The 12348-nt window shown below is 39.9% G+C and overlaps 1 protein-coding gene across 6 annotated transcripts in view; it reads left to right on the top strand.

Annotated features, from left to right (window-relative positions):
* Positions 1–12348, top strand: part of RAB3C (RAB3C, member RAS oncogene family) — a 306038-nt gene that overhangs the window by 10515 nt on the left and 283175 nt on the right. Inside the window, exon 1 of one of the 6 annotated variants that reach the window (XM_044932372.2) lies at positions 3107–3127. The exons of 4 other annotated variants lie outside the window; for them this stretch is intronic. In XM_044932372.2, the coding sequence (XP_044788307.2) occupies positions 3122–3127 (6 nt within the window). In that variant the 5' untranslated portion in view covers positions 3107–3121. Of the gene's footprint in view, positions 1–3106; positions 3128–4558; positions 4581–12348 lie in introns of those variants that run through there. One more of the 6 variants, XM_044932375.2, reaches the window with a different exon arrangement.

Below are 12348 nucleotides of genomic sequence, written 5' to 3'. Positions count from 1 at the left end.
CTATTTTTTGTCTAGTTATTCTATCAATTACTGAAAAAAAGATTTTAAAATCTCCAATTATAGTAGTCAGTCTTACAGGTTTTTTTAGTCCTTTCAGTGTAGCTTTATATATTTTGAACTTCTTTTATTAAGTGCACTGCTGCTGCCCCTAAGTCGCTTCAGTCATGTCCGACTCTGTGCAACCCCATAGACGGCAGCCCACCAGGCTCCCCCGTCCCTGGGATTCTCCAGGCAAGAACGCTGGAGTGGGTTGCCATTTCCTTCTCCAATGCATGAAAGTGAAAAGTGAAAGTGAAGTCGCTCAGTCGTGTCCGACTCTTAGCGACCCCATGGACTGCAGCCCACCCAGGCTCCTCCATCCATGGGATTTTCCAGGCAAGAGTACTGGAGTGGGGTGCCACACACACATATGTAATTGTTGTGTCTTCCTGAAAAAATTTCCTGTTTTGTTATGAAATCTCCCTTTATATTTTTAGCAATGCTCCTTGTCTTAAAGTGTACATTAATACACTCTTTCTTAATAGTATCTCATGCATACACTCATACACACATATATTTATGCCTGTGTGTGTGTGTGTGTATAATATGTATATAGTCCTATTTTTACTTTCAACTTATATGTGACTTTATATTTAAAGTGTGAATCTTATGGTCTGAGTATAACTGGGCCTTGCAGTTTATCCAGTCTAGAAAGTATCCTTTAGCTGGGATTTTTACCCATTCTCATATGTTGCATTTATCAATATGATTGATAACCAGCATTTAAAACCAGCATTTTGCTCTTTGTTTTGGGGTCAGCTTAGGGGTTTGAATTAGCTTCTGAGATATGTAAATTTATACTTTTAACCAAATTTGAAAGCTATTTAGCTATATGTCTTCAAATGTTTTTCCATCTCATTATCTCCTTCTTTTTTCTTCTGAGACTCCAATTACATGTATGTTAGACTTCAGATATTGTTCTACAGATCACTAGGCTTTGCTTTATGTTTTTCTTTTTTTCTTTCTCTTTGTCAGTTGTATGATTTCTGTTAATTTATCTTCAAGTCATTGACTCTTTGCTACCATCTGCAGCCTTTTGTTAAACCCATTGAGGAAATGTTTATTTCAGTTACTGTGTTTTTCCTTTCGGGCTCCATGTTGACTTCTTTTACATTAGAAATGTGTTATATTGCCAAGTGAAGATAGATAACACTCTCTAGGGAAGAGAGATTTGAGTATTGGAAGAGCCTGTAGTAGGGTTAATTTACAGTATTGTATAGAACCAAGAAAGCACAGTGAGCCTGTTGTAGAAAAAGTGATAAATATAAATAATATTAGTGCTTTGATTATTCCTTATAGATTTCTGGGGGAAATATTTATGTTCACATTTTAATTTTTATCATTTAATATTTCTATGATTGTTTTTGTGATACTGTGTTTTTCTTTGTGTTTTTCAAATAGGAGTGTGGGCTTCAAGACACTTTCAAAAATTTGAACAAGGTGCAAAATTATAAAAATAAAGCATTTCAATAATTGTCTCCCTTTGTCAACTAATATATTCCTTAACAGCTTTAACTCTGAAGAAACATCAATACCAACATGTTTCAGATTGGTCTGAAGCATTATGTCAGTCTTACGGGGGTCATGAACTATTCTTCTGCCCACTAAACCATAAGAGTCAATGTCCTAGGTCTTCAGTTGCCTTGTTATTGTTCAGTTGTTAAGTTGTGTCCAACTCTTTGTGACCCCATGGACTGTGGCATGCCAGGCTCCTCTGTCCTCCACTTTCTCCCAGAGTTTGCTCAAATTCACTTCCATTGAGTTGGTGATGCTATCTAACCATCTCATCCTCTGCTGCCCCCTTCTCCTTTTGCCTTCAATCTTTCCCAGCATCAGGGTCTTTTCCAAAGTGTTGCCTCTCTGCATCAGGTGACCAAAGTATTGGAGCTTCAGCTTCAGCATCAGTCCTTCCAGTGAATGTTCAGGGTTGATTTCCTTTAGAACTGACTGGTTTGATCTCCTTGCAGTCCAAGGGACTCTCAAGTCTTCTCTAGCACCACAGTTCGAAAGCATCAGTTCTCTGGTGCTCAGCCTTCTTTATGGTCCAACTCTCGCATCCATAGTGATGTCTCTGATTTTTAACATGCTGTCTAGGTTTGTCATAGCTTTCCTTCCAAGGAACAAGTGTCTTTTAACTTCATGGCTGCAGTCACTGTTTGCAGTGATTTTAAAGCCCAAGAAAATGAAACCTGTCACTGTTTCCACTTTTTCCCCTTCTATTTGCCATGAAGTGATGGAACCAGATGTCATGATCTTAGTTTTTCGAATGTTGAGTTTCAAGCCAGCTTTTTCACTCTCCTCTTTTACCTTCATCAGGAGGCTCTGTAGTTCCTCTTCACTTTCTGCCATTAGAATGGTATTATCTGTGTATCTAAGGTTGTTATTTTTCTGGCTTTCCTAGTTGCCTGCTGCTGCTTCTGTAAGTTGCTTCAGTCGTGTCCGACTCCGAGTTGTAAAAGGACAGGGTCAGTAGTTCCCTGATGAACTCTTCAGTAAGCTGATTGGATTGAGTGCAGCATTAGGAATTTCGCTCTGGCAAACCTAAAAGAGCCTCATTTTGTGCCCACTTGGCCTCCTGAGAAAAGCCTGAAAGCATGGTCACTTTGCCCCTACACTCTCAGCTGTTCATGGTCTGGGAACCCAAATCAGAAGGTAACTTGAAGAGGTGATCCTCCTCATAGTCTGCCTGCTTTTAGTTTAATTACTTGTTATTTGTTGGGAGCGATTCAGATGCACGTCTGAGTCTCATCAACTAGAAACTTGTGGTAGCCAACAGGATGAATGCCTCCCACTAAAATAGCCACAGCTTGAGGACCATTAAAGAGCTTGAGGAAAGACCATGGTAAGTACCAAGTAGCAAAATATGACCCCACGTGACCCTTATCTATGATGTTTGCAGTTAAAGGCAGTTTTCCTTTGAATGTTTGATTCACGGAACACCTGTCGGTGGTAGGGCTGATGAAAGGCGACAATGGAACCGCAGCACACCTGTGTGTGTGAGCCTTCTTTAGTGAGTGCGCTTGGGCAGGCTGGGCCTTTGTAGTCAATAATACTATCAGTGGCTTTAGAATGAAAAGCCCAGATGATTGTAAGTATAAAGGTGGCTCTGTCCGTCATTCCCATTGCACAGTCTGGAAACACAACCTTGTAGACTGCTAACCCAGTTTCCTCGAGAATGGTCCAGATAGCCCCATTGTCTCATAAATGTGTGGGTCATGGGGTTTGTCCCTCTATCCATGACTGGAAGGGAAATGTCCAGATTTTGAAGGAAGCTATAGCAAATCCCTGGAGGCATTTTTCAAGGGCTTAAGTATTTAAAACTAATATGAAACATCTGTAAAATGTTTAAAAACATTAAATGAAGTGAAATGTTTAATGATGAAATTTGCGGTGGGAGGGGGGAAGCACATGTTAATATTAAAAGTTAGTTTTTATTTTCCCCATTGGAGATTTGTAGAGTATTTTACTAGGTGTTTTTATGAGAGTTTTCTTTTTACCATATAGTACATATGTGGTAAAAAGAAATGTCTACTGTTAACATTTGTCTACTCTTTTACATATGTCTGTTGTTTAGCCTTTTTCTTCTTCTCAGGAAGAGGTATTCTTTATTTTGTGGTTTCAGTTTAGACACTGGCCTCCTCTAGCTGTTGGATCTCTTTTTATGGAATGGAGGGAAGTAAAATCTAATTGTGGGTTATTTTTAAAAATGACTGATGAGGGAAGTCCAGGCCATGTTCCACAGAGCCTTATGTGTGCTGAGAACAGGATTGCTGCCTCTTCCTAGGTGGTGCCTTCTCTGAGTCTGACAGAGAGCTTTTGGTGAGTTGTATCACTGATCCTCAGAAGATTCTGACTCCTTTAAAAAGAAAGGGGGCTCTAGGAACTAACTCCCAGTAGTTAGGGGGAAGCTCTCTTCTTCTGGGGCCTTGGAATAGGTTTTAGGTACAGTTTCACCTAATCTCTGATGTGCAATTTGATAAACCATCAAAGTCCACAATAACATTATAGACAACAATACTGCATGATAGACTTCAAAGTCTCTATGAGACTAGAACTTACTGTTCCCTCCATGCACAAGAAAGTTAATTGTAACAACGTTTCTCAGAATTCAGCTTTTCTGGGCAGGCTGGGCATTCTAGGGTATAGACTTTCTGTGCCAAGTCAACATTCTGGCGAGATCTGCTGTCCCCATCAGTGAAAGAGATGACTGGTGAAGACGGCAGCTGATAGAGAGCTCTAGGGTCCCCATGGATCCAGGACTCAGTGTCAGATTGCTCGGTCTCCTCGTATATACATCCTGAGGTCTTGACAGTGGACACCTGCCCTGGCTTCCCTGCCAACACTTGTTAATCCAATAAATTCTAAACCTGACTGATCCAGAGAATCACATGGGGAGCTTTAACAATTTAGATCCTGGCCCCACCTTGAATATTCTAATTTTGCAGAATTCAGGAGGAGTTTCCCAGGTTTGGAAATCTTGGATGTAGTGAAGATTCAGTTTTGTATTCCTAAGTGAAAACATATCCAGCTCTAGAGAGCAGGTATGTGTGTGTGTGTGTGTGTTAGTTACTCTGTTGTGTCTGACTCTTTGCAGCCCCACGGACTGTAGCTCAGCAGGCTTCTCTATTAATGGGATTCTCCAGGCAAGAATACTGGAGTGGGTTGCCATTTCTTAACTCTAGGGCATCTTCCCAACCTTTTACCTCCTGCATTGGCAGGTGGGTTCTTTACCGCCTGAGCTATCAAGGAAGCCCGAGAGCAGGTATATGAGAACACAATGTCTGGTATTTCTTGCTACCAAGAAATAATGAGAAGGCATATGTATTTTATCCATATCTATGAGAAAGTTTTAAAGGATTTTTTACATTTTGTTGCTAAGAGAAAGGCTCTTTCATTTTTATAAATTGACATCTACATTTAGGAAGTGTGAATGTCAAGAATGTTTGATGACTTTTTTATATTTTAGACTTAATTTTGTTTTAAAAGAGCTGTATATGGAGAAGATGTTGCTAGGCTTTGCAGGGTCCTGGATTTTCAACCAGTCCTCCTGATTGCACCACCTAGAAACATCTAGTGTGATCTACCTTCCCAGCTTGCAGATTTTAACACTGAAAGTTCTGCTGTGTACCATGAAACACCTCAGTTTTGGGCAAACAAGAAAGTTGGTGACTCTAGCCACACCCTAGGAACAAGACACTTGGTGTCTTTAATCCTAAGGCCATACCAGACTAGCCTGGGCTCTGGTGGATTTCCGTAGCAGGCCTAAGATTCCCCTTTCTCCAGTCATGCACTTCCAGATCCCAAACTTTTGTTGACCTTTCTGTGCTACTTCTCTTTGTCTATCTGGAATTTTACTTTTGTGGATACCCTTTGCATTATTTTAGAAAGGTGTTAGCAAATGATGGAAATAACCATCCTGTATGCAAGATATTGTTTATTTATTGTGGGCTTTAAAATTTTTTTTCTGTTGAGATAGAATTGAAATATATTGATAACGTTGTATAGCTTTAAGGTTACACCAATTTGACTTGATATGCTTGTGTGTTACAGTACAGTCCCCACGGTCCTGTTAGCTGATACCTCTACATAGCGTATAATTATCATTTCTTGTGCATGGAGGGAACAGTAAGTTCTAGTCTCATAGAGACTTTGAAGTCTATCATGCAGTATTGTTGTCTATAATGTTATTGTGGACTTTGATGGTTTATCAAATTGCACATCAGAGATTAGGTGAAACTGTACCTAAAACCTATTCCAAGGCCCCAGAAGAAGAGAGCTTCCCCCTAACTACTGGGAGTTAGTTCCTAGAGCCCCCTTTCTTTTTAAAATCTATTAAACTATAGTTGATTGACAATATTATGTTAATTTCTGTTGAACAGCAAAGTGATTCAATTTTATATATATATATAATGCACACGTTCTTTTCCATATTCTTTTCCATTTTGGCTTTATCATAAGATATTGAGTATAGTTCCTGGTGCTATACATAGGACCTTGTTCTCTATTTCTGTAAGTCTGTTTCATAGATAAATTTGTGTCATATTTTAGATTCTACATGTAAGTAATATCATATGGTATTTATCTTTCTGATTTACTTCATTTAGATTGATAATCTCTAGGTCCATCCATGTTGCTGCAAATGGCATTTCATCCCTTTTTATAGCTGAGTAATATTCCATTGTGTATATGTACCACATCTTCTTTATTCATCTGTTGATGGACACTTAAGTTGTTTCCATGTCTTGGTTATTTTGAATAGTGCTGCTATGAGCATAGAGGTACAGGTATCTTTTTGAATTATAGCTTTGTCTGTATATATGCTTGGGAGTGGGATTACTGGATCATATGGCAACTCTAGTTTTAGTTTCTTGAGAAACCTCCATACTGCATCAGTTTACATTCCCACCAATGGTGTTCCCTTTTTTCCCACACCCTCTCCTCATTGTAAGTTTTGATTTTCATTTCTCTACTAATTAGTGATGTTGGGCATCTTTTTATGTGCTTGTTGGCCACCTATATGCTGGAGCTCCCTTTCCGATGTTTTTTTTTCTTTCTTTTTTTTTTTTTTTTTTTTACCATTTGCTACTTGGATTCTGGGCTTCCCTGGTGGCTCAAATGGTAAAGAATCTGCCTGCAGTGCAGGAGACCCAGATTTGATCCGTGGGTCAGGAAGAGCCCCTGAAGAAGGGAATAGCTACCCGCTCCAGTATTTTTGCCTGGACAATTCTATGGACAGAGGAGCCCAGAGGGCTGCATAGTCCATGGGGTCAAAAAGAGTTGGACATGACTGGGCAACTATCATTTTCACTTAATTTGGATCCTGCCCGCTTATTAGCCCACTTTCAATTTCCACAAAAGTCTGCACACCCAAGGGTTTTGTGAATTTAGTTAAAAAGAAAAACTCTCCAAAATTATTGGGTGGCAGGCAGTGTCATAGGACAGGTCACATGACCACTGGCCACACTGCCCTCCCCACAGTCTCTCCAGACTACAGGACACTTCTATCTGCACACAGGTACGCAGAGTGTCAGCTTCTATCACGGAAAGTGTTTTGATGACTGCTCTTTGTTCCATGCCATAATATTAAAATGAGAGAGTAAAAAAAAAGAATGTTACAAGAAACAGGAAAAAAAATAATAATAAAATAAAATAAAATGAGAGAGTAAACATAAGGTGTTTATTTTGCTAATTATTAAGCTGTACAGAGTTGGGGTGTTGGGTATCAAAGTCCCTTGCACTCTAAAGTTAGGAAATGAGAGGGATTATATCCTATTAAATCAACCATTTCCATTTCAGAGAGCAGCAAGAGTAAGAATTGGGAGAAGGTGAGTGGCTTCTATATCATTTCAATATAACAAGAGGAATAAGAAAGATGATTATGGATGTTCTATTCAAGGACTTTACACATGCCAACACTTTTACTTTGATGATTTCACTATCATTCCTATTTTCTAGATGAGGAAATTGTAGCTTATGATTGTTAAAACAAAAACCTTGCCCAAGTTTGTACAAGTAGCAGACCTAGGATTCCTTCTCAGGCAATCTGACCCAAGAGCATGTGCTCTTTACCTATATCCACATCACACCAAGAATGTGGAATGCTCTTTTTCACAGATGTGTCTGCTGCACATAATTTCAGAGCTGGTAGTAAAGAAGTACAATAGTGTTTCTCTTTTTGTGCTTTGATTATAAAGCTTGGGTTACCAGCAGCTAGGTGCTCCCCAGTTCCCTGCTGCTGCTGCTCCTAAGTCACTTCAGTTGTGTCCGACTCTGTATGACCCCATAAACGGCAGCCCACCAGGCTCCCCCGTCCCTGGGATTCTCCAGGCAAGAACACTGGAGTGGGTTGCCATTTCCTTCTCCAGTGCATGAAAGTGAAAATTGAAAGTGAAGTCACTCAGTCATGTTCGACTCTAGCGACCCCGTGGACTGCAGCCCACCAGGCTCCTCCGTCCATGGGATTCTCTAGGCTCCCTAGGGCTGCACTAATGCCCTCTGGCTTCAGCATCCATGAGGATGTGCAGGAGTTACTGGGCTGGGCTCTGCTTCATTGCACCTGTCAGCACTGAATCACTGGAGTGGAGTGGAGCTCTCCCAGCCACCATGGGTCCCTTCACAGGAGATCATGCTCACAGTCTTCTCTCTGTGATCTGAGCATCCCCTTCTCCCTCTGCTTCACAGCCCTCTGCAGGCTCTCCCCCACCAGGAACCCTCTGTAACACGCCAGGAATCAGGAGTTAACTACAGCTTGGGCTGAGAACACTGGTTCTCTGTGTTTGATACTAATAGGAACCATTTTTACAGGTTTTGATACAACTTCATTTCCTTTTTCTTGACACTGTGGTAACAAACATCTATAGATTTCAAAGGAGGTGTGAAAAGTGTTACAATACATTTAAAAATACATCAAGTTTAGCTCTTGCCTCTCTTCAACAGAGGAATGGATTTTTTTCCCTAGAAGTGGGAAAAAGAAGGACCCATACCTCTTTCAATATTCTCTGTGATTGAAACTTGTTGGTTTGATGAAGAGAAGAGTGAAATAGCTGAGCCTGCATGTCTGTAATTCTTTTTTTTTTTTTTAATTTTGGAGTATAGTTGATTTACAATGTTATGTTAATTTCAGGTATACAGCATAGTGATTCAGTTATATGTATATTCATTCTTTTTCAGATTCTTTTTCCATTTAGGTTTTGCAGAATATTTAGTAGAGTTCTCTGTGTTATACAGTACATTATAACCCATTTGCTCCAGGTCATGAAGGTTCAGTCAGTACACGGAGAAATCAGGATATCCTGTTGAAAAACAGGGACCCCCTTCTACTTCAGCTCTTTTCGGATACTCTTAATTTTGTCTTTAAAATGGGGATAATGGCTTCAAGTTTCCTGCTCAGTATAGAGGGAGCTTGGAAGTGGTCACTCCTATCCTCATATAAGAGAAAAGCTGAACAAACTGAAAATTAACAACTCTTCTTAGATACATCGGAGAATTGAGGTCACAGGGGAAAATGCTGCCACCAGACTGGGGAGAATCACAGTTTACTGGAATAGAAGCCTCCATGGGGATCAGTACTACGGGAGGAAAACCTAAATGTAATTGATGAAGAAAATGTAGCCTGTAGTTGATGAATTACTAGAGGTGCCATGTGGACAAGTCTAAGAAATAAAAACTCCAGGGGGCCTCACAAAGTTTTGAATTTTATCTTCAAGAGCTCTGCTAAACTCTCATAGTTAAGTTTGGGAAAAAAAATTCCCTTATGCTTCTATCAGGGGCTGAGGAAAGGTGGCCTTTCTGAAATACACTCAGGACATTCAGTTCCTCTAACACGGGGGTACTAACAGGTAGATATTGATATCTGGGGGCAGTGAAAGGATGAGATGTGATAATATGTGTAAAGCACATAGTACAGTGTCTGTAAGAGCTGGTACAGTTATTTTACCATTTTCCTGTGCATCCGCTGTGTGTTATCCACATGTACTAGAGAACCTATGCATGGAATAGAGATCCAGATACAGTCTGCAAGAATGTCTGTGAAACTGAGCTTGAGGAATATCCTTAAAACTTAGAGCAACTTGCATCTTGGAAGTGTAACTATAATTTGGTGTACCATCATTTACATTCCCCAGGAGTCCCATGAAATAGTAATTCATTCCCTTCCGACACAAAGAAAAGAGACAATTTCCCAATGCTACTTTACTTCCTAGGTCCTTTACTTCAGAAACCAGGGTTAGAAAAACCACTATTTACCCTCTAGTGTCCTGGCAACTTCCAGTTCCCTGGACAGCATCTTTTCAGCGCAGTGGTGATGGGTCTGCAGTGACACGGATAGTGTTTATTGCTTCTCAACTGGCTCTCGCCAGAGCAAACAGTAGCAGACACACAGAGAAATTGTTGGCTGGAGACTGCAAAGAACATCACAATTACAATCCATTCTAAAGAGACAAACACAGAGGCAGGCAAACCAAGCACGCAGGAGCCCTTCGCCAGGAGAAACCACCAGGGGCCACGTGACAGGTGTTTGAAAATCCTGTGTTTTAATATTTTCCCTCTTGGTTTTTTAAAATTTAGTCTTACCTTTGGAAATCTCAGAAATATTTCCTTTTATTACCCTTTTCTTTTCCCTCAGGTAACAACTGAGATTTGAAACTAATTTATGTATTTCTATGCTTCTCATATAATAAGGCCCATCCTTACTTTTACTCTTCCAGTTTCAAAGAATTGCATTTCATTTTCTGGATAATTTACCCTCATTCTTCTTCCCATTGACCTTCAGGCTGTTACCAGTAGTAGTTGATGGAACATAGTACATTTAAAATGACTTCTTTCTGTTTTTCTCATCAGATGCACAAAATGGCTTAGTGTAGTTTAGTTTCTTAAGCACCCAAGGGAATTCTGGCAGATAATTTGGCTTTCTTATTTATTTGGAAGAGCTAATGTTCAACAATTCTGAAGTAGACTGTGGTTGCTTGTGTTCGTCAAAGGTAATCTGCTTGGTCCCTGGTCAGTAGGACTTCTGGGGAAACGATAATTGAAATTAAAAATGACACATCAATTAAATCTATGGTCTGTTCACTTGCTATTGAACCAAGGGGCACCCAGAGGGCCAGCTCAGTGACTTTGCAAGGCGCTAACTCCCAGAGGTTAAAAATTTGCTTCAAACTTGCCAAGGTCCTTAAGGACATATTGTAGAGGTCTCATTCATAGATTTATATATTCAGCAGGGTAAAAAAAATTCATTGTTATTTGTCTACCACCTTATTAGCATTTTGATTAGCATCTTAAGGGAGTATATATAAAATGCATACTGATTGAACTTAGGAATGACATAGATCTGGAAGGGATAACTAATATTTTTGATGAAAGGACATAAAGTTATCAGAACAGAACAGAATTGGAAATCGAAACAAGCAAAAGGAAGTGTAATAGAACACATATAAAGGTTGACACTTTCATTAAAAAGTACATTGCCAAGGCATAGGATCAGGATAGGGGAGACCCATGTTTTTAACAGTGAATGTGAAAAAAGGTGCTGAACATTTGAGAATTACTTTATGGTTAAGTCAAGTGTGATAGGACATAAGAATATTATTATACTCTGCACTGACCCGATAAATGTCTGGAATATTGTGACCAGTTGTAGGAGCCATGCGTGGGATTTTGACATTTGCAGAGATGTCAGCTTTAACCTAGATATGTGGGCTGTTTTGAGCATGTCCCATGTGGAACAGAGGGGCTAAAGAAGCTGAGCTTATTCAGTCAGGAGGAGAGGGTGCTTATGGAGCTGTGAGTCTGACACCTGAAGTTTTTTCAGAGGGTAAATGAGTCAACTCTCTTTGATTCGTAAGGCAGAACACATGAACAGAAGCCAAAAGGAAGTAGATTTTAACTCAAATTTATGGAAGAAAATTTTAACAATTGTAGTTGCTCATCAATGAAGTAGGCTGTTTCACAGCCCAGTGAACTTTCTGTCACTTGATGGGGAGGGCTAGGCTAGAATATCAGTGTCATGCCAGCAAGAGGGAGACTGTGGTAACTGGAAGAAGGACAACCCTCAAGAGTCTTTCCCACTCTCTGATTCTTTTAATTAATATAAGATTAATACAATTAAAAGGCTTTTCTCACATCTATCTTTTATAAAATCCAGTTCGCTCTCTGGGACTTCCTTCATCCCCACTCATGTTTTCATATTTTCCCATGAACATCTCAGAAACGTTCACATGAGCATATTTAAAAGTGTAGGCGAGCTTACATAGTGACCGTCTGTCCCTTTGACACTCATATGCTGTCAGATTGCTTCATTTTTTACTGGGGTATAGTCGATTTACAATGTTACGTTGCTTTCAGGTATACAGCACAATGAGTCAGTTATACATATATCCACTCTCTTAGGCTTTTTTCCCCATACAGGTCATTACAGAGTATTGAGTTGAGATCCCTGTGCTATACAGTAGGTCTTTATTAGTTACCTGCTTTGTACTAGTGTGTATATGTCAATCCCAATCATCCAATTTATCCCTCTCCCCCTTTCCTTCCTGGTAACTGTAAGATTGTTTTCTACATTTGTGAGTGTTTCTGTTTTGTAAGTAAAAATTGCTTCATTTCTATCCTCAGCAAGATTAGGGCAGTCTACTCCCTTCTATACCCCAGGATTTGTTTCTCTATTCTAAAGTTTAATGAAACACGTATGCATTAGGAATGCACATCTTTGCGACTTACTGTGAATCTTATGGGGCTTCCCTGGTGATGCAGATGATAAAGAATCTCCTGCAATGCAGGAGACCAGGCTTTGATCCCTGGAGAAGGGAAGATTCC

Source organism: Bubalus bubalis, chromosome 19 (assembly GCF_019923935.1).
Source record: "Bubalus bubalis isolate 160015118507 breed Murrah chromosome 19, NDDB_SH_1, whole genome shotgun sequence".
In the NCBI taxonomy this organism is placed as follows: domain Eukaryota; kingdom Metazoa; phylum Chordata; class Mammalia; order Artiodactyla; family Bovidae; genus Bubalus; species Bubalus bubalis.
This window is presented reverse-complemented; position numbering and strand designations above follow the sequence as displayed.